This window comes from Podarcis pityusensis (assembly GCF_964106645.2).
Source record: "Podarcis pityusensis genome assembly, chromosome: 4".
Classification (NCBI taxonomy): domain Eukaryota; kingdom Metazoa; phylum Chordata; class Lepidosauria; order Squamata; family Lacertidae; genus Podarcis; species Podarcis pityusensis.
This window is the reverse complement of record NC_138027.1, coordinates 13,670,934-13,698,833: the sequence shown is the minus strand read 5'-3', so window position 1 is coordinate 13,698,833 and position 27,900 is coordinate 13,670,934. Positions and strand designations below refer to the sequence as shown.

The 27,900-nt window shown below is 45.5% G+C and overlaps 1 protein-coding gene across 1 annotated transcript in view; it reads left to right on the top strand.

The window, feature by feature from the left end:
* Window positions 1-13,352, top strand: part of LOC308476334 (uncharacterized protein) — a gene marked incomplete at its 5' end in the record, with an annotated part of 72,506 nt that extends 59,154 nt beyond the window's left edge. Inside the window, one exon of the mRNA XM_081003878.1 lies at window positions 11,074-13,352. Within this exon, the coding sequence (XP_080860004.1) occupies window positions 11,074-11,303 (230 nt within the window). The 3' untranslated portion in view covers window positions 11,304-13,352. The remainder of the gene's footprint in view (window positions 1-11,073) is intronic.
* Between the last annotated feature and the right edge of the window lie 14,548 nt (window positions 13,353-27,900).

Below are 27,900 nucleotides of genomic sequence, written 5' to 3'. Positions count from 1 at the left end.
GACTGCTTTAGCTGGCTGCTGGTGAGCAGCTGTGCAGAATTAGACCATTTTGCTGGATTCAGCGAGTCCGTTCTCCTACTGTGCTTAATGCATTCTTCTTTTGGCTTTGAGTCAGAATGATATACAATTACTTTTCCGGTCTACTTTCAACTTCAGTTTTGCTTTATACACCTCGTTTTTAAAGCAGGAACAAGTTTGAAATAGCTGCTGTTTTTCTTTCTTTTTTCTCTCCTTCCTTCCCGATGCATTCATACATATACTTTTCAGACCTTCAGACACTTTATTCGCAGGCTGGTGGCTTGTTTCCCTGGCTCCCTTCTGTGTAGGTGGTTTTAAAATACAGTGCTCTCCTATGTAATTGGTGGAAGAAAAGGCTGCCTGACCCTGTCGCCCTGGTCATTTTCTATTGCGTGGCCTCCCCTCCCTCCTTCGCACTTATTACAATCATGTAATCATCCTCTGAGATGCATTCGCCTCTCCCTCTCCATCACTTCGCATCTTATTCTCCTTATGCAAGAATCATTTGAGGACTCTTTTTCCATATTAATGGCTCTTTAAGTATGGACCGCTAAGGTAACTAAGGAAGTGGCTCTGTGCCAGACAGTGACTCACTCGTACTTAGAAAAATAAAGGCCAGATTTGGGAATTTTGAGTTAGGGGAGCTAGAAGTAGAAGCTGGAGGCAGAGCAACAGGCTGGGAAGTCAAAGACAGAGCCATGCCTGATTTCTGTTGGAATCCAAGACTGTGGCTATGGGAGAAGCAAGATCCTCTTTGGGGGGGGGGCCGCTAGGGGCGCCTTGGATGATGGCGGATATTAACATCTATCCAGCCTGCACAAGGTAATTAGAGGCTGATTATGGGGAGTAAATCAGTCTCCCTAACATCTTTCCAGGGGGGAGAGATGTAGTTTTCACCCGTGGTTGCCATAAATCATCCCCGAGTTCGGAAGAAGGAGGGGGTGAGAGGCACTGGGTACACAACCCTTGGCGGATCTCGGAACTCCTCCGAAGCTACTTCCAGGGGCGAAACTAGTTGCATTCCTTAAAAGAAAAAAAATTGGTAAAAGATAATGCACATGCTTCAAGAGAGGCAAGAGGCTTTGATTTACTAACAATCGTACCACCGAAATGAAGAAGACTGAGATGGAAGATTACATCAATTACTACAGACAAGCTGGTATGTGGATTGGAGTGCAATGGAACTGAAAGGGGGGGGAATGACTTTTTATCTTTTTTCCCTCTATGTGATTAATTAATAACCCTCCCTCTTAGAAGATCCGTCACAGCAACTAATTGGCAAATGGGACTGAAAACAAACTGTGTGGGAATAATAAGATAAAGGTTTTACTCTGTAAAGGGCTTGGAAAGAAGAAGGGCTCTCTCTGTGACGCAGTTAAAATGGAGACTTGATACGAGACCTGGGTTGCAGGAAGGTTTGGTCTTGGGGAGGGCGAGCCGAAGATTTATTATTTTCGATGAGATTGCGATCTGGAAGGGGCAGCCATCCTGGAAAAATACTAATTTACGATGCAACAGGTCGGGAAGGCTAAAGAGCGAGCTTTTGGACTGTATTTCATCGGAAGACAAGATGGCGATGGCTTGCTCGAAACTGTTCGGACTATTGGGATTTAAGAGAGAGCAGTACAAAGTCCACAAAGAATACAAACAAGACTGTTTTTTTCAACCCACTTGCGGAGCAATTCGGAGGTGAAAGGAAAGGAAAATGAGGAATGACAAGCATTGAGAAGAGGGGTCTGGAAATATCATTCTTAATATGAAAGTAGCAGAAAACAGTTGAGGATTGGACTCCTGCTGATCGAGAAGCATGGGTACCCCCCACAAAAATTTATAATTTGGAAAATAATTGGACTACATGATATGTATTGTTATAATTTGGACTAATTGATTTGATGTGTTTAATTTGGTAATATGAAACTTAATAAAAAATATTTTTTAAAAAATCCTCTTTGGGGTGTTAATGCTGTGAAGCCCTACATAGGCTCAGGTTGTATATATGTGTAAATAAGCTGTATATCATAAACACACCCACAGTATTTGCTGCCTCTCATTGCAAAGGAAACATGAACCCAGAGTTAGCGCTTGGAACCCTTGGAATCTTGCACTACTCCGAGATGTGCAATAATATAAAACCTTGAATGCAATAATAATGATGTTATTATTTGTACCCTGCCCATCTGACTAGGTTGCCCAAGGCCTGGTCTCATGTTTTCTGGGGGGGTTTTTTAAGCCCACCTGTGGTCAGGGTATTTATGGTAGTGGGACTGGGATGAGATAACACCTTTCAGGGAAGCCACACGGACAGGTATGCAATATGGTATTGATTTACACAGAAGTCCGTCTCAATTAATAAGAACATAGGGCTTCCTTAAACTGAGTAGCAGCAGCAGTAATAATACAGTGGTACCTCTGGTTAAGTACTTAATTCATTCCGGGGGTCTGTTCTTAACCTGAAACTGTTCTTAACCTGAAGCACCATTTTAGCTAATGGGGCCTCCCGCTGCTACTGCGCCGCCAGAGCATGATTTCTATTCTCATCCTGAAGCAAAGTTCTTAACCCGAGGTACTATTTCTGGGTTAGCGGAGTCTGTAATCTGAAGCTTCTGTAACCTGAAGCGCATGTAAACCGAGGTACCACTGTAATGACGACGATGATGATGATGATGATGATAATGATAATAATAATAATAATAATAATAATACCCCACCCATCTGGCTGGGTTTCCAGCACCCTTGGTTGACTGGCAACGGCTCTCCATGGTTTCAGACAGGAGTTTCTTCCAGCCCAGCTAGAGGTTGAACCTGAGACTTTCTGTGTGCAAAACAGATTCTCTACCACTGAGTTATTTACGTTCCTTCAGTTCAGTGAGTCTAAAACCCTCTCTACACATATTTGCATTGTTGAGGCTGCTCCCAACTCCCACCATTGGTCCATTCTGGATAGATGTCAGAACCCAAATGGTTTGTCTTTATGGGCAGGTTTGCATTGCAGTGTTAGTTCCGGTTGTTACTACTTTGCGTTCGTTCCTGACACACACTGAAATACAGCCATTTGGTTTTCATTAAAAGAGGCCACAACACATTTTAGCCACCCAGGATGACTGGGGCAACCCAGCCAGATGAACGGGGTATAAATAATAAAATTATTATTGTCATTATGTCTTTCTGTGGTTCCCTCAAAAACCCTGAGCCTCCTCACCCTCCTGCTTCCCCTTGATTGTGAAGCATTGCTTCCTTTTTCTCCATTAAAATGGATTTAAGAGCTTAAGGAGGAAGTTGGAAGAGTGGCGCTCTTTCCCACTTCCTCTTTCAGCTCTATGATGTTTTCAAGGCTCAGATTCATTCTATCGGATCTCACTTTTGCCCATATCCCTCAGAAGAGTGAAGTGGCTACACCACGAGCTTTCCCTGAGCCTTGTGCGACCCACTGTAGACTGAAGCGAGGGTCACTCAGGAGTTTGCTGCCTTTGGGTGGGTTGTGTATTTCTTGTAGGAAGGTGATGTGTGGTTTCATGGTGTTTATGTATGAGGTGATGCGTTTTCTTTTGATGGGGTTTCCCAGCCCCCTCACGTTTAATGTAATTGCTTTTAGGTTAGCCATCTTGCTTATCTATTATGTGGGGCGATTCCCTGCCACCCCGTTCGGGTTGTCTTGTGTCTCTCTCTTCGTGTTGTTTAAAGAACCAGTGGGGTTGCACTGACCTAGGGTGTGGTGGGTGGGGGGCTAATGGGATTAGAGTAAGATTTGGGTTAAAGAGTAGGGGGTAAGTTGTAGAGAGTTTCCTATATGTAGTCATATAGGTGTTTGTTTGGGGTATTTTAGGCCATCTGGCATTTAGCCAGTTGGTCCTAGGTCTCAGGTGGTGTGGAAGGCCATGTTCAAGGACAGGCCATCCCCCCTGTTGTTTGCGATAGGGGGTGATCAGTGAGACAGTGTGAAGTGACTTTGTAACGTCGCTGTCAGGTATAAGGTTCATAAGCAATGTTGCCAATGTTATGAGCAACATTGTTGGTGTGTTGGGGTGGGGATGTGGGTGCTGGTACACTCTGGTGCCACCATAGTGCTGGTTGGGTATCAGATTTTAGCCTGATTGTGGGTTGTAGAAGAGTGAAGTGCATGCACACACGCTGTCCCTCGTGGGTGCGGGCTGGTGTCTCCTGCTGTGTGTGTGTATATGTGTGTGTGTGTGTGTGTGTATATATATATATATATATATATATATATATATATATATATTATTCTGTTGCCTGCTGCGTGTATATATAAATAATATATTCTGCCAAAACCACTTATAACGGCTGGGATAATGACACCATTCTGCAATTTAGCATGGCAGATTTGGGCAGGCATTAGCGTAAGCTGTATGAAATTGCAGTGTTATCATTCTAGCATTAGCTGGGATAGAACCCAATTGCAGTAATTCCGGAGGGGGGGGGTTACACCTGATGATGAGATGCTGCTTATCCTGAATCTCCATCCAGCAACCAGATGACACAATTGAAAAGCTTCGGAGAGATGCAATGTATGGGGAGAGTAGTTTAAGCAAGCTCTAAAGGGAGAAATAGGAACAATATATATATATATTTTAAAAACACCCCCAAATTAAATGCATGTAGCACACCCTGATTAAATTAAAAACTAACTAAATAAATAAAATTCACGTAACACACCTCAATAAACAAGCCATTAGATAGCTTTTAGGGTAGAAGCACATAACTGGAATGAAAGCTTCTAATCGCTTTGGTTTGTTAGGTTTCATGGTTGACGGGTTTTTAAAAAAGGCTTTTTAATAATGGCATTCGAAACCTTGCTGGCTGGCTGAATGCCATTTAAAAACAACAACACAAAAACACACACACACCCCTTGCTGGCTTTAAAGGGGATACGAAAAGGAAATTAGTAAATAGGTTTGCATCAGATATGCAGTGGTAAAAAAATACAAAATAAGTCACTGCGGAAAGGGGTTGGGGCATTGAGGATGGATTTGGCAATGCAGATCCATTGTATACAGGTTTTTATCTTTCCTTTTCATTAAAATAATTGTAAAAAGAAAAAAATGAAATTTAAAAACGAAACAAAACCTTGCTGGCTGGCAAAAATACTTCACTGGTTACATTCCCTCTCCCTTCCCTCCTTACAGTACATTTTAATTTTATTCTGCTTTTAATATTGAACATAGAAAACTGCCTGTAGCAGAGGATTATTATTATTATTTTATCTAGGTGTCTGAACCGCTGATGTGCACAGGTTCCCCCTTTTTTTCCTGTCCCCTCTTGACTCTTAAACAAAGATGTGTTCCAAAGACAATGTTTATTTTAAGAGCAAGCCACGAAACAACGTTCTTTGATTCCACTCAGGAGGTGTCAGTCTGGCACAGATGGGTCCTCTTCAGAAACCTGTATTTGAAGTAGTTTCCCTTTCCCCTCCAGTCAAAATAAAGGCCTTTAAAAATAAGCATTGCATTATTCATCAGTAAGATGGCAATAATTTATTTTGCTAGTTGCTGGTTGTCACTTTGTCTTATGGGGAAGAAAGAAGTTTCTCCCGGGCAGAGACACATCTGGAAGACAAGACCTGATGCTCATCTCATCTCCAAGCCCAGCTGCTCAGCTTCTGGATGTGTAACTGTGGTCAGAAACAGAGAATCATAGGATTGTAGAGCTGGAAGGGGACCAAGGGTCATCTAGTCCAACCCCGTGCAATTCAGGAATGTAACCTGGAAGCGTATGTTACCCGAGGTACCACTGTATGAAGCACGACTAAAACATAACAGCCAGTTAAAAGCATTGACATAAAGCTCATAAAACATTTTAAAACAAATTTGAAAAGAAGTGTAACTAAACCGTGGGTCTCGAAAAGTTTTCAGTAGGCAGTATAGTTGGTGCCTGTCTGATGTCAACAGAATTGTAGAGTTGGAAGTGACTCAAAGGATCATACAGTCCAACTACTCCAGTGCAGGAATCGCAGCTAAAGAATTGCTGGCAGATGGACTAATGATTTTGTAAGTTTAATAGGTACCAGGATATATATATATATATATATACCATACTTTATCATGTACAGTGGTACCTCGGGTTACATACGCTTCAGGTTACATACGCTTCAGGTTACAGACTCCGCTAACCCAGAAATAGTACCTTGGGTTAAGAACTTTGCTTCAGGATGAGAACAGAAATCGTGCTCTGGCGGCGCAGCGGCAGCAGGAGGCCCCATTAGGTGCTTCAGGTTAAGAGCAGTTTCAGGTTAAGAACGGACCTCCGGAACAAATTAAGTACTTAACCCAAGGGTACCACTGTATAAGACTATGTTGTTTTTACTCTAAAATAATATTCAAAATCTGGGCTTGTCTTATACACAGATAGTATCTCCCTGCATTTTCTTAAACTGGAGTCCCCAAAAACAGGGGGCATCTTATACATGGGGGTGTCTTATAGGCGGAAAAATACAGTGTGTGTGTGTGTGTGTGTGTGTGTTTTGCTTCAACCCGAGTTGGCACCCCTAGGGATTGCTCCTAGAAATTCAGTAAGCATTGGTTTGGAGGCATTTGGTTTTCTGCTACTTCCATCCACCTCATGGGTAATGACATAGTCCTCAGGGACGGAGCCAGGTGACTGACGCCAGTACAGCAATTTAAGCAAACAGTGACAGTTTCAGCCCACAGCACTGAAAAATTTAGAAGGGAGAGGAGCATAGCTCAACCGTGGTAGTGGCCAAGTTGTGAGTGAACTGCAGAGGTGAGGAAAAAAATGGTTTGAAAGGCTGGCCTTTCAGGGGTGCTCGTGCACTGACTGCTTATCAGCCAGTGGGTCAGTGGAGTGCAGAACAGAATTAGGGTAGATACAACAGGAACTGGGACTAAAAAAATGCAACAGTAGTGCTCAGTTGGCAGAGCATGAGACTTTTGCTTTCAGGGTTGGATTCTAAGACCCTCAGGGGTCCCTTCCAACTCTACACAAACTGGCAAATATTTTGGGGGGCAGTGCATACTGCATTGTCTTCAGTCAGTGGATGCTCCACAACTCCCTGCTGAAATCCTGTAACTTTTTATATACAGTCATACCTCAGGTTGAAGAAGCTTCGGGATAAGAATTTTCGGGTTGCGTGCTGTGGTGACCCAGAAGTAATGGAGCATGTTACTTCCATGTTTCACCGCTCATGCATGCGCAGATGGTCAAAATGACATCATGCACGGAAGCGACCCGTGGGTTGCTTTCGCTTCTGGATGCGAACGGGGCTCCGGAATGGATCCCGTTTGCATCCAGAGGTACCACTGTACCACAGACATTCTGCCTTATTTTTGGTTGCGCTTTTGTTGCACCCTATTGCAAGAACAGGCCCCTCAAGGTGGCAGTAATGCAGTGAAACGGGGGGGGGGGAGCAATGCAGAACAGCCCATAAAGCGGAAAGAGGTGTGTGGGAAGGTCCATTACAAATCTGCCACTAACACGCTACTATTGCATCAATGGCATGTTGCAGAATGTGCCCACGTTTGTTCTCTGAGTTGGCTTTGAGAGGCCGTGCGGTTAAAGCATTGGATTAGGACCTAGGAGACCAGAGTTCAACTCCCTGCTTACTGGGTGATCTTGGGCCAGTCACAGCCTCTCAACTTAACCTACCTCACAGGGTTGTTGTGAGGATAAAATGGGGGAAGAGGAGAACTGTGTATGGCCGCATTAAGCCCCTTGCATCCTCATGCTGCCTGGCATTTTTTTGCTCCAGGTCAGGACCCTCAACACCTTGCATAGCAGCCCCCTTTGCTGTGGGCAAGGAACCACAGCTCCATTGGTAGAGGGTCGTGTTTTTGAGCCCCATGCTGGGCAAAAGATTTCTGCTTTGCAGGGAGTTGGACCAAATGACCCTTGTGGTCCCTTCCAGTTCCATGATTCTTCAGCCCAAGACACCTTCCAGCAAGGCAGAAGTGTTCAAGGAGGGTATGAAACAGAACTGGTAAGGGGTGTAGCCTGCTGAGAGTCCCAGGGGCCAGATAAAGAAGCCGGGGGGGGGGGGGAGACGACATATGGCCTTTGAACCCAAAAGGTCCACATGCTCCATTTCTGGAAACTGCAGCTAATCCAGAATGCGGCAGCTAGACTGGTGACTGGGAGTGGCCGTCGAGACCATATAACACCGGTCCTGAAAGAACTACATTGGCTCCCAGTACGTTTCTGAGCACATTTCAAAGTGTTGGTGCTGACCTTTAAAGCCCTGAACAGCCTCCGTCCTGTATACCTGAAGGAGAGTCTCCACCCCCATCGTTCTGCCTGGACACTGAGGTCCAGCTCCGAGGGCCTTCTCGCGGTTCCCTCACTGTGACAAGTGAGGTTACAGGAAACCAGACAGAGGGTCTTCTCGGTAGTGGCACCCTCCCTGTGGAACGCCCTCCCATCGGATGTCAAGGAAATAAACAACTACCTGACTTTTAGAAGACATCTGAAGGCAGCCCTGTTTAGGGTGGTTTTTAATGGTTGATGTTTTATTGTGCTTTTAATTCTGTTGGGAGCTGCCCAGAGTGGCTGGGGAAACCCAGCCAGATGGGCGGGGTATAAATATTTATTTATTTATTTATTTACGCACGCTTTGTTTTGCTGAGAGCAGATTCCCCTCTAAAGATAATGCTTGCTGATTTCCATTGTGCGGTGACTCTTCTTCATCTGCTGGTTCTCCTAATCCCACTTCTGCTTGGAGTTTGCGTTCGTCACCTTGATATTTTCATTTTCAATAACACAAAGTTAGGAACAGAACTTTCATGGTGAAGTTGTGCTTGAGCAATGACGTGTGAATACAGGTCAGGAGAGAGATGGAGGAGAGAGCAGACCCACTAGCATTTAATTCTTCATCTGCAAGGGAAAGCAGGCTGAGCGTGCCCCTCTGAAGGTGACATTTTGAGGCCATAAATTAGTGTGCACTGGTGTGGAGCTACAGAGCATGTACATTTCCTTTATGCGCATTTAGGAGAAGCGCCGTAACTAGGGAGTCTGCTTTGCATGCATGCACAAGGTCCCGGGTCCAATCCCTGGGATCTCCACGCAAGGCTTGGAGACACTTAACAGCAATATTTTATTACTCTGCCACCCTGGGCTCGTCTCGGAGGAAGGATGAGTTGGAAATTGAATGAATAATAATATTACTTTTCAGGCAACAGGCTCACATAGAACAAACACCTTAGAGGTTCACCAAAGTATTCGGAGGGGAGTTTAGAGGATGGCGTATTTTATCTACAGTGAAGCATTGTCCACACAGAGCTCATTTTTCCCCTGTTTACTGATTAATTTCACCTGCTCTGCTTCTGTACCTATGTTCTCTGCCTTTTGTTTCTGTTTTTCTGTTTCTCTTCTTACCAATAATTATAAACCTCTTAAGGTCACTCTGAAAGCTGCCGACTCTCTAGCTCATCCATCGCTGGCAAATATCAGGCAGCCCGTGATTCTTCTCGCCTAGTGTATTAAATTCGTCTCACCCAATATATTAGAAATGAGCAGTAGCTGTCAGTGCCACACCTTCCTGAACTTTATTACATCTCTGGGAGCAGCTGGCTTTGCTATCTCAATAGAGGAATTCTGTTCTGACTTCTGCTTTAATTTCCTCCCAACACAGGCTGCTTATTAAGCAACCCTGTTAAGGAAAGGACTTGAAACCTGTGCCCCCACCCCGATGTTGTTGGACTACAACTCCCATCATCCACATGCTGGCTGTCAAACAACTTCTGGTTCCTCATCCTCCTGTTAAGTCTTAGCACAGGGTTGGGAAGCCTGTGGCCGGAAGTTACAGCGCCACCAACCCCAGCCAGCATGGCCAGTGACCAGGGATGATGGGAGTTGTAGTCCAGAAACATGTGGAGGTTCCCCAATCTTGCATTAAGGTCTTGGCACCGTCCTTTTTTTTAAAAAAAAATCAAAATTATAACAAGACATATTATCCAAAAACATATCATCCTTGCCCCCCCCCCCATTTTTCCTTCCTCCCACACAAAACCAACCCACCCATCCCCACCCCCACCCCCGACTTCCCTCAGTTCCAGTTTTTGGTTTCTCTAAGAATGCTGTTTTCTGCATGTTACAAAGTTGTATAGATCCTCAAACTATTTAGCTGATTATTATCAATAAAAAGTTTGTGAAAGTTTATTCAAAACCTGTCAAGGAGTCCAGTTTGCTTTGTTGCATCTTCAGATACTTTGTAAAGGGTTCCCATTCATCCTTAAAGTCACAGTTATCCTTGTCCCGTAGTTTATATGTCAGTTTTGCCAGTTCTGCATAGTCCATCAATTTTTCTTGCCATGATTCTTTAGTTGGGGTTTCTTCAGTCTTCCATCCTTGTGCTACCAGAACTCTTGCGGCTGTTGTCACATACATGAAGATGTTTTCAACTTTTTTGGCTGGTCTTTCCCTACAATCCCCAACAAAAATGCCTCGGTTTTTTTAACAAATGTTAAATGGAACATTTTCGTCAATTCGTTGTATATCATTTCCCAAATTTTTTTGATTACCTTACAATCCCACCACATATGATAAAATGTCCCCTCCTTTTCCTTACACTTCCAACATATATTTGAACTAGTTTTGTACATTTCCCCTAACTGCACTGGTGTTGTGTACCATCTGTACATCATCTTCATGTAATTCTCCTTCAATAGGGAACAATCTGTAAATTTTAAGTCAGTTTTCCATAATTTAACCCAATCTTCCATCATAATGTTGTGACCTACATCTTGTGCTCATTTAATCATAACTGATTTTACCTCTTCATCTTTCATCTCCCATTCTAATAGTATGCTGTATGCGGCCTTCGGTAGTTTCACTTTCCCTTCAATCACTTCCATTTGAAACCTAGATCTAGTATAACTAAATCCTTTCTTGCTGTCTTCTTTATGTGTTTCATATAGTTGTTGACAACTATAGGACTTGGCACCGTCCTGATCCTCACCTGCCTGTCCTGTTGTCCGCAAAGGGTTGGGAATACAACTTCTTTGAATTCAATTTTCCCAGCGTGTTTTCTACTCCTAGTGTACTCTAAAGAGAATGACCAAACCCTGTCTCGCATTTCTCTTCCATTCTTAGGGGAGAACACAGAACTGCCGACCTTCTCTGCCACTGCGGGGCTCCACTCTGTACTGGAGGACACGGTATCGCCCGCATTCAGTGCCACCGTTATCATCATCGTCACAGTCATCATCTCTGGGAGTGCTTACCTGTGTTTTTTGAAATACATCTGTGCCGGGTGCTGCAAATCCACACAGGTGGTGCCTGTCAGGAGACTGGACCCCAGCAGATCGGAAGAGCAAGTGTAAGTCTTGGTTCTCAGTCGGCTGTTGATGGCTCAGCCAAGAAGAACTCATGTCCACCTGTAAATAAGAACGAAATGACCAGCCATTTCCTGATGGTGCAAATAAATGTTGGGAGGTGTCTAAAAGGGGAAGATAACCTGCCCAGGGAATTTGGTCAACCAGAAAACACTTGTGAAACTTTGTGGCTTAAAATCTGGTTATCTACATATGGTTTATCTCCACTGGATAACTGATTGACGTGGACGGGCCAAAGTCCAGCAAGTCACAGCCTGCAGGGCTGCTCTGAGTCAAATGCCTGGTTCCACTCCCTGGAAGCTGAATTCCATTCTTATGGGTAGGAGATGGAATATTTGGGCATTGCTTCTTCCTGTCCCACATACAAGATTTGAAATACCCCTCCACTGCCTGTCACTAGGGGGGTCTCCCTTTGCAACACCTGCTGTGAGAAGAATGAGTCCGACGTGGTTATGGGGTGGATCAGGTCTCTGGGGCTGAGCCCTTGATTTCCTGCACCTCTCCCTCCCTTCTTAGAATGACTTTGTTCCTGTTTTTACTTTGCCTACAAATTGCAGTGCTGGTGAAGATCCCAGGAACCCGCCACCTTAATTTGTCCAGAGGCAACTATATAAATTAGTGCATTGGCAAATTGTGTCATGGGCCTGTGCCCCAACATCTTGTAAGTTCCTAGCAACCTCACTGGGCCATTCCTAGTTCTTTAATGCTAAAGTCATCATGGTCCAATTCGCCTGATGGAAAAGTTGGTCCATCAAGGACTTGCTCTTTTGAACTTTGGATGCTTCTAAGACAGGCAGCCCACTCCTCCTGTGTTGAAAAGAGTCAGTTTGCCTCTAAAGAGGTTGCTCTGTATCTTCTCCGACTGTATTATCTCCTACTCTTATCTGCATCCGTCAGTGCCACTTATTTAAGCATAAAAAGTAAAGGGACCCCTGACCATTAGGTCCAGTCGTGGCCGACTCTGGGGTTGCGGTGCTCTTCTCGCTTTATTGGCCAAGGGAGCCGGCGTACAGCTTCCGGGTCATGTGGCCAGCATGACTAAGCCGCTTCTGGCGAACCAGAGCAGTGCACAGAAACACCGTTTGCCTTCCCGCCAGAGTGGTACCTATTTATCTACTTGCACTTTGACGTGCTTTCGAACTGCTAGGTTGGCAGGAGCAGAGACCGAGCAATGGGAGCTCACCCCATCACGGGGATTCAAACCGCCGACCTTCTGATCAGCGGGTCCTAGGCTCTGTGGTTTTACCAACAGCGCCACCCGCGTCCCGTCTATTTAAGCATACCTGTGTGCAATTGGCCTTTGCTATTCCTCTGTTATCAGAGCCTTCCCTCCCTTCAAACAGGAAATCAGTACCGCTACACATGCTGTAAAAACTTTGCTGGCTTACAATGCAATCCTATACAATGATACCTCGGGTTACAAACACCTCGGGTTACAAACACTTCGGGTTACAAACTCCGCTATCCCGGAAGTAGTACCTCGGGTTACAAACTTTGCCCCAGGATGAGAACTGAAATTGTGGCGTGGCAGCAGCGGGAGGCCCCATTAGCAAAAGCGCGCCTCAGGTTAAGAATGGTTTTGCTTTAAGAACGGACCTCCAGAACAAATCAAGTTTGTAACCCGAGGTACCACTGTATTATGTCTAACTCGGAAGTAAATCCCACTAAATTAAATTGTGCTTATTCCTATTGTGCAGTGGGTCAGTGTGTCTGACTGTCAGCCAGAAGGTTGGTGGTTCAAGAAGCCCACCCAGGGATGACCGTGGGCAGGATTCCTGCATTGAAGAGGGTTGGACTAGATGATCCTTGGAGTACCTTAAAACTCTACAACTATGATTTTCCAGGATTTCTGAGGCTGCAACCCATTATTGGGTTCAACTGGACTTTGAGGAGGCATGCGTAAGGTCACCGTCTCTCTGCATAACCTACTTCGGAGGGTTGTTGTGCAGATAAAATGGGGAGGGAAGAATCCTGCACTTGAACTCCTTGGTGGAAAAGGTGGTACTGTATATAAATGTAATAAATAAATAAATGTAAGATGTCCGTCTGCTAATATTTTTTCAAGAGGAGGTAAGCCTATTGCTCCCCCCAGAGGTGCAAGTTGTGTGATTGTGGGTTTTCAGCACCTGTTGAAAATCTTATCTCTTCACCCATTAGAAGAAAGTTGATTTGACAAAAGCAGAAGTAAATGGATAGGTGCTATCTGCTGCTCTGGTTATATGGTTTTGTTTTAAGCTTGTTTAACACCAGTGGCCTAATTTTCGTTTAATTAAATGCTTGAGATATAAGTTGCCCTGGGATCGAAACTGATGAAACGTTGTGAATGAATGAATGAATGAATGAATAAATAAAATTCCCAGAATCTGTTTACTACCCCAGTTCATCACATTTTGGAAGGCAGGTCGGTCAAAACATATTGGGGGTGTGTGCTGTGTTTTGCAGTGGGGTTCATTAGATGTTTTCTCCAAATATCTGAGCGATTTAAAATAGTCCAATAGAATATAAGCAAATTCAGAACCAAACCCTTAGATGAAACCAGTTATCTGGGAACGAAACAAGGAAAATACTACTACACTCTTGGTGAAAGCAGCAAAAGTGAAGAACTAAAAAGCATTTGTAGATAAAAACAAGGCTTAAGATTTCAATCGACACACTTACCTAGGAGTAAGTGCAACTCAACTCAGCAGGGTCCACATTTGAATAGGTTTGCACAGAATTGCACCCTTGTATCATGAGACACCACCGAACTAATAAATAATAAGAGATAACCCTCTCTAAAGATATGCTGGGTCTTCAGAGCTTTAGAAACTGCTAAAGCAGGTTTGTGTGAACAGTGTTGGGGAACACCTTGCTTCCCTTCTACCAACACATGGAGCCCTCAGGTGGACAGACCATGGGGAGGCCATCCCTACTGAGATGGATCAGACGGTAGAGTATGAGATTCTTCACCTCAGGGTTGTGGGTTCAAGCCCCACGTTGGGCGAAAGATTCCTGACTTGCAGAGTGGTAGGACTAGATGGCCCTCGTTGTTGTTGTTTAGTCGTTTAGTCGTGTCCGACTCTTCATGACCCCATGGACCAGAGCACACCAGTCTTCCACTGCCTCCCGCAGTTGGTCAAACTCATGCTGGTAGCTTCAAGAACACTGTCCAACCATCTCGTCCTCCGTCGTCCCCTTCTCCTTGTGCCCTCCATCTTTGCCCACATCAGGGTCTTTTCCAGGGAGTCTTCTCTTCTCATGAGGTGGCCAAAGTATTGGAGCCTCAGCTTCACGATCTGTCCTTCCAGTGAGCACTCAGGGCTGATTTCCTTAAGAATGGATAGGTTTCATCTTCTTGCAGTCCATGGGACTCTCAAGATGGCCCTCATGGTCCCTTCCAATTCTGCGATTCTATGAGGGATCCTGGAACGCAAAGCTGTCTCACCAAGAAGGTTCTCTCACCTGCTGGGCTCCGTTCTGCTTCCACCGCCAGAGGGATCATGCCACTGAATACCAGTTTCTGGGAATCACAGGGCTCTTGTGTTGAGGTTCTGCTTACAGGTTTCCCATTAGGGCATCTGGTTGGCTCCTGTGAGAACAGGATGCTGGGCTAGGCGGGCCATTGGCCTGATCCAGCTGGCCTCTTCTTATGTTCTTAAAGGATATGGACAGTGGAATTGGGATTTGGTGGGTGTGCTCCCCTCCCCGCACTCTTTGCTCGTGAATTTCCGCGTGTCCTCAACAATCAGCCTTTTGAATTGGGTCCAGATGTCAATGGGAAGCTGCCAGAGAAGCAATATATTCCCCGTTAAATAAATGCAGTGTTTATTTCTTTAAATGGGTGGATGCGCTCTTCATGGGACAGTTCGCCGGGCTGCACAAAAGTAAGTTGAAGTGGCCGCCAGAGGGAGCCCCAGGATAGTCTCAAAAGGATAATGGTTCCTGGAGGAATCAGCTGGTTCTCTATAGGAAAATCAATCTAGAGCCAAGACCTTCATGGCTGATCTCAACATATGCAAGTCCCTTTTCACCACTAACCCCCAACAAAAAAAATTTCTCACAGCCCAGATATTGTCGGCACGATCCTAGGCATGTCTACTCAGAAGTAAGTCCCGTGGAGTTTAGTGGGGGGATTGCTCTCAAGTAGGTAAGTACAGTGGAAGACAGAAGTGCCTGGCGTGCTCTGGTCCATGGGGTCACGAAGAGTCGGACATGACTAAACGACAACAACAACAAGGTAAGTACAGAATTGTAGCCTCTGGGCTGCGTCAGTTTACAATGCAGATAATTAGTTTCTCTCAGGGCTGTGCATGCTCATCCCTCACCAGCTGCTTTCAAGCTAGTTTAATTCCAAATCCTGCCATCTGCCCCTTGATTTGCTTATCCATACCTTTTGCTTTGGACCATAAAGAAGGCTGATCGCTGAAGAATTGATGCTTTTGAATTATGGTGCTGGAGGAGACTCTTGAGAGTCCCATGGACTGCAAGAAGATCAAACCTCTCCATTCTGAAGGAAATCAGCCCTGAGTGCTCACTGGAAGGACAGATCCTGAAGCTGAGGCTCCAATACTTTGGCCACCTCATGAGAAGAGAAGACTCCCTGGAAAAGACCCTGATGTTGGGAAAGATGGAGGGCACAAGGAGAAGGGGACGACAGAGGACGAGATGGTTGGACAGCGTTCTCGAAGCTACAAACATGAGTCTGACCAAACTGCGGGAGGCAGTGGAAGACAGGAGGGCCTGGTGTGCTCTGGTCCATGGGGTCACGAAGAGTCGGACACGACTAAACGACTAAACAACAACAACACCACCACCTTTTGCTTACCACCCATGAATAAGGAAGGGAGTGGTGATTGTGATCTTGGTGTATGCCCGCCCACAACATCACTGGGCAGGTGTGGATACACCCCACAATGCTGAGTCCACCTCCATCCACTTTCAGATGGACACACTGTGTGGTAACGCAGGATCAGTCTGCACTGAGCTTTTATTTTTGGAAGGAAACGTGTTGGAGAAAACGCTCTTCATAAAAGATGCCATGGGTCTGGGTTGTGTGTGGACTAGGTAGGAGAAACAAGACCTCAATGTGCATTGCATGTAGAATATAATGTTGAGTGCACACAGCCAGGGCCGGATTTAGGTTTGATGAGGCCCTAAGCTACTGAAAGGAATGGGGCCCTTTATATGTCCAGCTGTCCTTTGTCAACAACCAATTGTCGCTGTTTTTTGTATTGAATATATGCTATGTGGTAATTTATAGGCCTAATAGGTATCTAAAGCCATTTGCACATAACAAAATATGTATTTTATCAAAGTAATTGATATAGAAATGAGCAATATATTTTAGGGAGCAGGCTAGCAGGCAGGGCTCATTACTTACATCATAGAAGCCTACACAAAACAAAACACTGTTGCTGTATGTAGCTTTTATTTTATTTGTTTTTTATCTTATATTTTGGAAATGTACATCCAGTTTTTTTCCTCTTTAATTTTTTTGGGGGCCCCCAAGAGAGTGGGGCCCTAAGCTATAGCTTGTTTAGCTTATACGTAAATCTGGCACTGCACACAGCCTTAGTCTGTGATTATAAACAAAGTGCAATTCCCTTTCAAGGGAAGCAGTACTGTTGGCACACACCCAAAAAACTACCCCAAACAACCCCGGAATGGTGGTTGCAAAATTCCACACTATGAAAGGAGACAGGCTTTTTTTAATGCAAGGAAACTTGGGAAAGGCTATAACTCCGTGGAAGAGAATGTGCTCATCATGCAAAAGGTTGCAGGTTCAATCCCCCTAGGGCTGGGAGATTGTTGTCAAAATATAAATTTGCATCATTTAAATTTGTATCCCACCTTCCGTCCAGAGATCGCAGGGCAGTTCGCAACATAAAAATACAAAAGGAAAACACCAAATGTGTAATAACACAAAGACAAAAACAAGACAAAAAACCCCTCCCAGCAACACATTTAAAAGGCCATAGAATGTTAACCAGCCCAAGACCTGGTGGAAGAGAAACATTTTCGCCTGGTGTGCAAAGCTACGTAGTGAGGGCACCAGACAAGCCTCTCTGGGAAAAGCATTCCACAAATATTGAGCAACCGCGGAGAAGGCCCATTCTCGTGTTGCCACCTGTGGGACCTCCTGTGGAAGGAGGCGCATGAAGAAGGGCCTCAGATGATGACCGCAGGGTCCAGGTCAGTTCATATGGGGATGAGCTTCGACCGTTTTGCATAGCACACCTGAAGATGGAGCCTTTATTTCTAATACAGTGGTTCCTCAGGTTACATACGCTTCAGGTTACAGACTCCGCTAACCCAGAAATAGTGCTTCAGGTTATGAACTTTGCTTCAGGATGAGAACAGAAATCGTGCTCCGGCGGCGTGGCAGCGGGAGGCCTCATTAGCTAAAGTGGTACCTCAGGATAAGAACAGTTTCAGGTTAAGAACGGACCTCCGGAACAAATTAAGTACTTAACCCGAGGTACCACTGTAGTTATAGGGCACTTCCAGACTGCCACTATTTTGCAGGAAGGAAGATTTAAGTTTGTGCAACTGAAGTGAATTGCAGTTCTCTGGCAACCTAGCACAACAGAGGTTGGATAGCCGTCTGTCTTGGATGCTGACGTTCCTGCATTGCAGGGGGTTGGACTAGATGACCCTAGGACTCACCTCTATGATTCTATGAACAAATCCATTTTTAAAAGGCAAACAAACCCGTGTCTGTTTTTGCTTTCTGAAACGTGGCGGGGAAATGCATGGGGTGAACAAATCACCAATGGAAAGACCTCACCAGGATGAATTCCCCTTGCCATTTAACTGCTCGGCGGAGGGAACAAATGCTCAATAAAGACCAGATACAATTTGACTTCTGTGTAAGCTTTGTTGAAGCAAAGCTTAATGTATTTTTAATATTTTGTTGGAAGCCACCCAGAGTGGTTAGGGAAACCCAGCAAGATGGGTGGGGTATAAATAATAAATTATTATTATTAATTATTACAATAGGTCTTCTGCAGGCACCTACGGTTAAGCTTTGAGGGTGGGAATGTAGTTCAATGGTAGGGCTGGTGCTTTGCCCACAAAATGTTCCAGGTTCAATGTTTGGCATCTCCTGGCAAATAGAAGGGGAAGAAATAGAGGCAGTGAGAGATTTTACTTTCTTGGGCTCCATGATCACTGCAGATGGTGACAGCAGCCACGAAATTAAAAGACACCTGCTTCTTAGGAGAAAAGCAATGACAAACCTAGACAGCATCTTAAAAAGCAGAGACATCACCTTGCCAACAAAGGTCCGTATAGTTAAAGCTATGGTTTTCCCAGTAGTGATGTATGGAAGTGAGAGCTGGACCATCGGCGAAGAATTTATGCTTTTGAGTTATGGTGCTGGAGGAGACTCTAGAGAGTCCCATGGACTGCAAGAAGATCAAACCTATCCATTCTGAAGGAAATCAGCCCTGAGTGCTCACTGGAAGGACAGATCGTGAAGCTGAGACTCCAATACTTTGGCCACCTCATGAGAAGAGAAGACTCCCTGGAAAAGACCCTGATGTTGGGAAAGATGGAGGGCACAAGGAGAAGGGGACGACAGAGGACGAGATGGCTGGACAGTGTTCTCGAAGCTACCAGCATGAGTTTGACCAAACTGCGGGAGGCAGTGGAAGGCAGGAGTGCCTGGCGTGCTCTGGTCTATGGGGTAACAAAGAGTCAGACACAACTAAATGACTAAACAACAACAACAAAAGTCAAGTCTGGGAAAGTCCGACCCCTGTACTTGCCTGTATAAGGAGAACATGGTTATCTTCTGCCTGCGTGATTCAACCTTACACGTGTTTCCCTTTTCTCCTGAAAAAGCAGAAATCCAGCAGGCAGTGCATTTCCCTTTCTCCATGTCAGAAGAAAACTGGTGGATTTTGTCTGCCTTGCAGGCATTAAAAAACAAAGGAACATCACAAGGGGGGGGGGCGCAGCCCCACTTGACGTTTATAAGTGTTTTAATAGCGTCTGGGTTGATGCTGAAAACATCCTCTTATATCCTACAAAAGAAATAACTGTTAACTGAAGACAAAGAGACGCATCAACAGGAAATGGAGGCTGATAGAATACTAATGACCATTTAAGGTGATTGAGTCTGAACCGTTATATAAATACATTTAAGGCTGACATCTTTATCAAGAGCTATTAAATGCTGAAGTGCTCAGAGTAAGAGGAGGTAGAACGCAGAGGGGTGGAAACTGGCAGAGATAAGGGTAAAGAGGGAAGGATGAGAGAGCCAAGTGGGGTTTTCCTGTTTCGTTCTTTTAAAGCATTCCACATCCCCTTATCGAACCAACAGAAGATCGCAGTTAAGAAATTGGGTGGGTGAGGAAGTCTGTCTGAATTAGAAAATAATATTGCTGAGATGCAAACGAGGCAGTAGTACAAACAAAACCCAAAGCAAAAAAACGGGAGGCTGGAGAAACTTTGGGCTATTTCTGGTACTGGATAAAGAAATGCCAACTTATTTTCTGTTTCTTGTTATAATTTATTTTTCATTTCACATTTCACATCAAACAAAACAATTTCGCACTGAATTTCAATACCCCATTTCAACCTCCCTCCCTTTCTGTATTTACTTACGTTTATAAGATATCTGCTGCATCTCCAAGTTAAACCTAATTATTATTTATCCACTATTACAAAATTAGTTTTATATCACTGCACGTCTATACATTAATCCTGCTAATGATTTGATCCGTTTAAATTCATTTTTAAAATATTCAATAAACAATTTCCACTCTAAATTAAAAACTCTTGTCATCTTGATTTCTTATTATTCTGGTAAGTTCTGCCATTTCTGCGTATTCCAACAGTTTTTGCTGCCATTCTTCTTTGGCAGGGGTTTTATCTATTCCATCTTTGGGCTAAAATAATTTGGACTGCTGTGGATGCATATATAAAATATTTTTTATCTCTCACCACCAAAGGAACACAAGCGAATAGTAAAGAGAACCCACACAGGTGAGACTGACACAAAACCCCACACATACACTAAGAAGCATTGTCATCCCACCCCCACCCCACTCACCATTCCCCCCTCCACCTCTTCCCCCCTTTTCCTCCTAATGTAACACTAAAGGTAAAGGTAAAGGGACCCCTGACCATTAGGTCCTGTCGTGGCTGACTCTGGGGTTGCGGCGCTCATCTCGCTTTATTGGCCGAGGGAACCAGCGTACAGCTTCCGGGTCATGTGGCCAGCATGAATAAGCCATTTCTGGTGAACAAGAGCAGCGCACAGAAACGCCGTTTATCTTCCCGCCGGGGCGGTACCTATTTACCTACTTGCACTTTGAGGTGCTTTCGAACTGCTCGGTTGGCAGGAGCAGGGACCGAGCAACGGGAGCTCACTCCGTGGTGGGGATTCAAACTGCCGACCTTCTGATTGGCAAGTCCTAGGCTCTGTGGTTTAACCCACAGCTCCACCCGTGTCCCTAATGTAACACTAATATCTCAACAAATGAAACTGACATGTAGAAAACGTAACTTGACAAAAGAGACATTGCAGATACTTTTGTAAACCAAGAAATCTTCAATAAAAAATATATGTTTGAAAAATAAAGATCAGGCTTTGCTTCTCAATCAATCAATCAATCAATCAATAAGTTTTTCTATTGTTTGGGTATCTCAAATCCTATTATTCCCAAAAGAAAAGGTTCTGGTTTCTTAGAAAAGGTTATCTTAAGAAGAGATGCCAACTTTAATTCCATCAGCACATGGGTAATGCTGCTAAATTGCATCTTGAATCTGCTTTTCAAAACGACATGGCCATGGGATTATAAATCAGTGTTTATAACAATTATGATTCAAAAATGTGCATTGTTCACCCACCAAGTCTCTTGCCTAAGACTCAGTTGACTGGAGCAAACAGGGCTCCAACGTCTGCCCCATGAGGAGGCGAGCGAGGAGGAAGAGGCAGCCCAATATTTTCTGATGCCTGAGGCCAAGGACAAAAGGGCATCCCTGCCCATTCCCCATGCAGAAACCAATGGGCATGGTAGTGGAGTCTTACTTCATCGCTGGTCATGGGGCAGTGGGTGTCCTCTACCTGGGGGCAGCAGGCTAGCTTAGAAGTCTCAGAGGAAATGTGGGGCGTGGGAGGCTACATCCTTTGCCGGGAATGTGAGAAAAGAAATCATGGTCTATTGTCTCCTCCAGCATTGGTCTTTTAACTTGTGGATCAGGAACGGAAATAGATAAAAGGCAGAAACTGGTGTCAACAAAACTCTTCAAAGTGTTTGCATCAGAAGCACTGGGTGTGTGTATGTCAACGTTTGACCTCCACATCAGGCAGCAAAAATCTTGTGCCGCCACCGTTTCCGTGCTAAATCAATGCAGTGCCTGACCTTTCTTCGCTTAAATAGGCTTCAGTGCTAGGATACCGCTAGATCCTTAAAAATCTCAGGCCACAGACTGAGGACATGAATTTTGCATGTGCTAAATTATACGTACAAGGGCAAATTTACGCTGGCTTTCAAAGGATTAAGCTGCTGTGCAAGTGACGGGGGTTAAACAAAAAAGGGGGAAGGGGCTGGAGATTTCCCCCGGTGCAAATGATCTGGAGTTTTACACACACAATTCTGCACTGGGCCACCCCTTAACAACATCCTTGGTTAAGTGGCTTGATACTGTTCATTGCTGTTTTTTCCTGAGAATTTTTCGACTTTCTGATAATAATGATCATTATTCATTTCTTCTCTTAACCAGCACAAAGCTGCTCTTTCCCTAAAGCGTTCAAAGATCACAAAATGCCAGAACTTCAAAGAGCTTTTTTTTAAAAAAATAAATAAATAAATCAGACATACCCTTTGTCGTTTCTCTTAACTAGACAATTTGATGAGGCACTGATTTCACCTTTTATAAGCCATGAAGTCCCAGCCACCGTAATGAGCTGAAATAACTTGAAGGGACAAAAATCAAAGGTATATATTAGTAGAGGTGGGGGCTGCTGCCCTTAACCTAAGATACCTATTAATTGCAGAGCAATATCCATAAGATCAAGAGGAAAATGTGAGGTCGAATTTGCTGCATCCTGAAACACTCACCTCGGTTTATCATGCCTGGTAATGGGAATATAGAGCAGCAATATGTGAAGTAAGAAGTACAGGCTGCAATGATATTCATCTTTCCATCCGAGGGCCACATTCCATTCTGGGCGACCTCCTGGGGGCCAGAGGCGAAACTGGAGATAGCGAAAGATTTACTAGACTACACACTCAAAACACACCTCTCTGTTTTGTCATAGTACAAGTTTGCATTCCTGCCTGGGAAAACACTGCAGGAAAACGCAAAGCAGGGTGTGTGACAGGTGTGGCTTGGAAAGGTGTGCTGCCTGCAGGGAATGGGCCAGGTGGAGAGGGCCACATTTGGCCCCTGGAGCTGAGCTTCCCCAACCACAAGCCAGCAATGGGAGGGGCCACAGCCAGTGGTGGGTGGGACCACTCTTTCTGCCATCCCCTTCCCCATCCCCTGCCATTCCATTTTCTCCCATCCTCCCCCCTACCTGAAATTAGACTGAGGGTACATGAAATGAGGGACGCGGGTGGCGCTGTGGGTTAAACCACAGAGTCTAGGACTTGCCGATCAGAAGGTCGGCAGTTCGAATCCCCGCGACAGGGTGAGCTCCCGTTGCTCGGTCCCTGCTCCTGCCAACCTAGCAGTTCGAAAGCACGTCAAAGTGCAAGTAGATAAATAGGTACCGCTCCAGCAGGAAGGTAAATGGCATTTCCGTGCGCTGCTCTGCTTCGCTAGAAGCGGCTTAGTCATGCTGGCCACATGACCCGGAAGCTGTACGCCGGCTCCCTCTGCCAATAAAGCGAGATGAGCGCTGCAACCCCAGAGTTGACCACGACTAGACCTAATGGTCAGGGGTCCCTTTACCTTTACCTTACATGAAATGAGGCCAAGGGCCACATGTATCCCTCAGGCTTTCTAGAACAGGAGCACTCACTGGCGTCGGACGAGAGGCCAGTTCTTCCTTCCGCCAAGGATTTCTTGAGAGCCAGTGTGGTGTAGTGGTTAAGAGCGGTAGTCTCGTAATCTGGTGAACCGGGTTTGCTTCCCCGCTCCTCCACATGCAGCTGCTGGGTGACCTTGGGCTAGTCACACTTCTCTGAAGTCTCTCAGCCCCACTCACCTCACAGAATGTTTGTTGTGGGGGAGGAAGGGAAAGGAGAATGTTAGCCACTTTGAGACTCCGTCAGGTAGTGATAAAGCGGGATATCAAATCCAAACTCTTCTGGACGTGCATCCAGATAATTACCTACAGAGACATAATCAGCATGACCCTCTTCCTTAGTTGAGATTCCTGCATTGCAGGGGGTTGGACTACATGATGATGATGATGATGATGATGATAACCTGACCCTCCAAGTGCCCCTATTTTCCAGACACAGTCCCAGATTTACAGAAGCTGTCCCAGTTTCTGATTTGATCCCAGAATGTCTCACTTTTCCTTCCCTATTTTCATCGGAGAACTGCTGGAGGGTATGTAATAACAATAATTTCTTATGCCCCAGCCACTTTGGGCGGCTTCCAACAAAAATACAGAGGGGAAAAGGGGTGGGGGTGGGAAACCCAATCATTAAAAGCTTCCCAAAACAGGGCTCCTTTCAGATGTCTACGAAAAGTTATATAGCTGTTTACATGACTCCCAGAGTCCATTCTAACTCTGCAGTTCTATGAGTCTACGATTGCTCTATCAGTTTTGAGAAGTTCCAGCTGAATGCCACTGAGAGAGCATGGCAGACCATAATGAGGATGTCGAATCGACCACTTTCCTTGCCATTCCGGACAAGATGGGCTGCAATCAGATGGTGGCCTCTGATTATATTGGCATATTGGCAGAGCTGCTGTCTGCTTAGATGTCAATAAGCTGCTCTGCGAAAGATTGCTGCCCATTTATTTGAACATTGAAGTGAGGGAAAACATTGAGTGTGCAATGTGAAGCCGTGGCGTTGTGTGATCCTCACCAGTGTGGGATGCCGGCGCCCAGGGCAAGGAAAGCATTGTGCTCCTAAGGCAAGTATTGCACCTCCTAGCCAGACCCTCCATGTGGCTCTGCTGCTGCTGCTGCTTCCGGTCCTAGCGCTCTGTTAAGCCTTGCCAGGGAGGGCTTGGATTCAAATCACATGCAAAAATTGTATGTTAGGAGAACAGCACACCAAAATGCTGGCAGATTTCCCCAGGAGGTTGTTGTTGTTGCAAACTCTGGAATTGTGGCAAGCTGAGCTCAAGACTGGAGTAACGAAAAATTCAGAAAAACTGAACCAGGCTGGTGAATCCATCCTTACTTGGACTTCCTGCCCCCTTAGCTTCTGGGGCCTCTCCTTAATGGTTAAAGGTTAGGTTTTCTCCAAAAACCATTCATTCCTTTTCCATCTATTGCCAAGGGCAGGATTCCGGATGATTAAATAAAAATAAAAAAACCACCCTGTTTTGTTCCTATTCTTCCTGTTAAAACAAGCAAGCCCCATGGACCTTCAAGGTGAGAAGCTCTTTAATGTCCCGCCGACAAAGATCGGCACATGCTGTTCTTTCACACTTGCAACCGGAACCGTCCCACGATCGCCAGAAGAAAGTCCCGTGCACTTAGAGACTGAATGGGAGTCCTCTGATGGTATCACAAAGGATTCCTTTGCCAGAATTCAGCCAGTGGAGCATTGGTCTCCGAAATACTGCTGCCGTCTCTGGAAACCAGCATTCTCCTTGCCATTTTTCTACATATATTTCCACACGCATCTGGTGCCCTCCAAATCTTTTGGTCTGCGATTCCCAGCAGCCCCAAATGACGTTTTTCTGTGGGGCACACTGCTCCCCACTCACCCTGCCTCTGCACCTATATTGCATGCCCGCAGGGCTGGCCCTATCATGAGACAAGGTGAGGCAGCTGCCTCGGGCGGCAGAACCCACCAGACAGAGACGGTTTTAGGGTAGCGTGACCGGTTTGGCTGCACTAGGTGCTGTGTTGCAGGGGGTGACAAAACAATGCTGTCAGAAAGGAGCGCTGGAGGCAGGGGGGCCTGAATTTTAGTGTCACACTAAGGGCTGCCGAAATTTGAGAGCCCAATGTCTGCCACTGCACTGGGGAAACAGATCTGCCCTCCAAGGAGTGCATCGTCTGCTGCTACTGCTGCAGATTTCGGCTGCGATGGCTGTGAAGAAGAAGAAGAAGAAGAAGAAGAAGAAGAAGAAGAAGAAGAAGAAGAAGAAGAGAGTTTGGATTTGATACCCCGCTTTATCACTACCCGAAGGAGTCTCAAAGCGGCTAACATTCTCCTTTCCCTTCCTCCCCCACAATAACCACTCTGTGAGGTGAGTGGGGCTGAGAGACTTCAAGGAAGTGTGACTAGCCCAAGTGTGACTAGCCCAAGGTCACCCAGCAGCTGCATGTGGAGGAGCGGGGAAGCGAACCCAGTTCACCAGATTACGAGGCCACCGCTCTTAACCACTACACAGCCACTGCTTCCACAGCACGACTAATCATGGTGGCGGCAACGGAAGGTGGGTCAGCTCCAGGGTGGCACAGCGATCAGGACCAATTGTGGCTGGTGCCAGCTGTGAGAGCAGCTCAGGATTCATGGCTCCCCCTCCCCCTCAGGGTATCTCATTTCAGCACTTTCTGCTGGTGGAATTCCTGCTGGCGAGACTTCCACCTGCCCGTACATTCAGCAGGTGGAAGGAAGAGGTCTGGGCCAGTGGAATGATACTTCTGTGGGAGGCCAGCTGAATCAGAAGCAAACGGAGGAATTTGGATGGCAGCCTCGGCTGTGAATTGAAAAGCACTGGGTTCAAATCTCACCTCTCACTGGGTAGCTTCAGAGAATTCACTGTCTCCTTCAGCCTCCACCCATCTCCTGTTTTGTTGCAGAAATAGAGGGGCCATGATCCTGATCTGCCTTGCAGGCTTGTTGTTTTGATAAGGCAATGAATCAACTCTCCAAAAGGTGATGAAAAATCTTAAGTTGACCTTCCAAAATTCATTCTTCTACATAATTATTAAAGGCACAGGGACCCCTCTCCTCTTTGCTCCTGGTTATCAGAGTAGCCACACAACAGACACACACACACACACACACACACACACACACACAATGTGTGACATCATCAGCTAGTATATTCTTTGCTTCAGTGGCTAGTATAGCTTATATGCAGAAAGGACAGACACCAGCAAGGAGAAACACAATCCCACATGACCGTTTGGCGGTGACATTCTGCAAGTCACGTGACTTCTCGATCTCATGCATGTGGCCCAGAGCTGAAGGTGCCAGGCGAGGCCCACCTTTGACATTTTCTCTCTGCCACCCCCGTTTTCTCGCAGATGGAAATGTCTGCTGTGTGTGCACAAGCCAGGCAAAAGGGTCCTTTGTTTTTTGCTAATTCGTCTGAAAAGAACAGTGTTGAGCCAGATTTTGATCATTCCTGGTGAGCAGCCAGTTCTCTCCCTCCGCTCACGTGAAAGGCTCTGCGCTTGCAGCTCAGCCTTAGTGGGGGAAGGGCTGTGTTGCATAACAGAAGGTTCCCGGTTCGATCCCCGGCATCTCCAGGTAAGGCTGGGAATGTCCTCATTGCCTGAAACCCTGGAGGGTTGCTGCCAGCCAGTGTCAGCAATATTGAACTAGGTGGACCAGTGGTCTGACTCAGTATAAGGTGTGGGAATCTTTAGGGTGGCAGGAGAATATATATTGTTTATTAATATCCTTCCTAACTTCCGTTAGCAAGTTTCTTTACTTAGCAGAATGTATTCCCCTTTACACAGCAGAAAACTAGTTGCAAACTCGTGTGAGTTTCTTAAAACAATACACAGTTCAGTCTGGCTTGTCCAGATTGAAATGTGTTCTAATATTTTCCTGATAAGACCCCTTGAATCCCTCCTAAAAGAATAAAGACATCACAGTCTTATTCATAAGCAATAAAAAGAAAGTTTACTCACGATCAGGCAGAGCACAGTGTGATCCCAGAAGGTAGGCTTAAGGCTTAAAGCTACAAACTTGTACTATCAGGTTTATCCCACAAGGAAGATGGCCTGGGGGACTGCTTGGCTGGCAGCCAGCAGTTCATTCCAGGAAATTCGCAGGATGAAAAGAAGATGGAAAAAAGAGGAGAGGGGCAGCACGCCTTGACCTTTTGCCAGGTCTGGAAAGGTCACACCCACTTACTAGTCACATGCAAGGAAGGATGCTCCAGGCCAGGAGGGAGTTTCGACTGGCTGTACCAAACATTCCCTTGCATGTCCACTCTAGGAAAACAAGGAATGTTGTACAGTGGTACCTCGGGTTAAGAACTTAATTCGTTCTGGAGGTCCATCCTTAACCTGAAACTGTTTTTAAGCTGAGGCACCACTTTAGCTAATGGGGCCTCCCGCTGCACCGCCACCGCGCAATTTCTGTTCTCATCCTGAAGCAAAGATCTTAACCTGAGGTACTATTTCTGGGTTAGCGGAGTCTGTAACCTGAAGCGTCTGCAACCCAAGGTACCACTGTACTTGACTACTCTCAGTGGATTACATCCCACATAAAGCAACTCCTAAGCCTTCAGTATAGAAGGAATTTCTGCACTTGGCAAATGGATATAAGTTTTG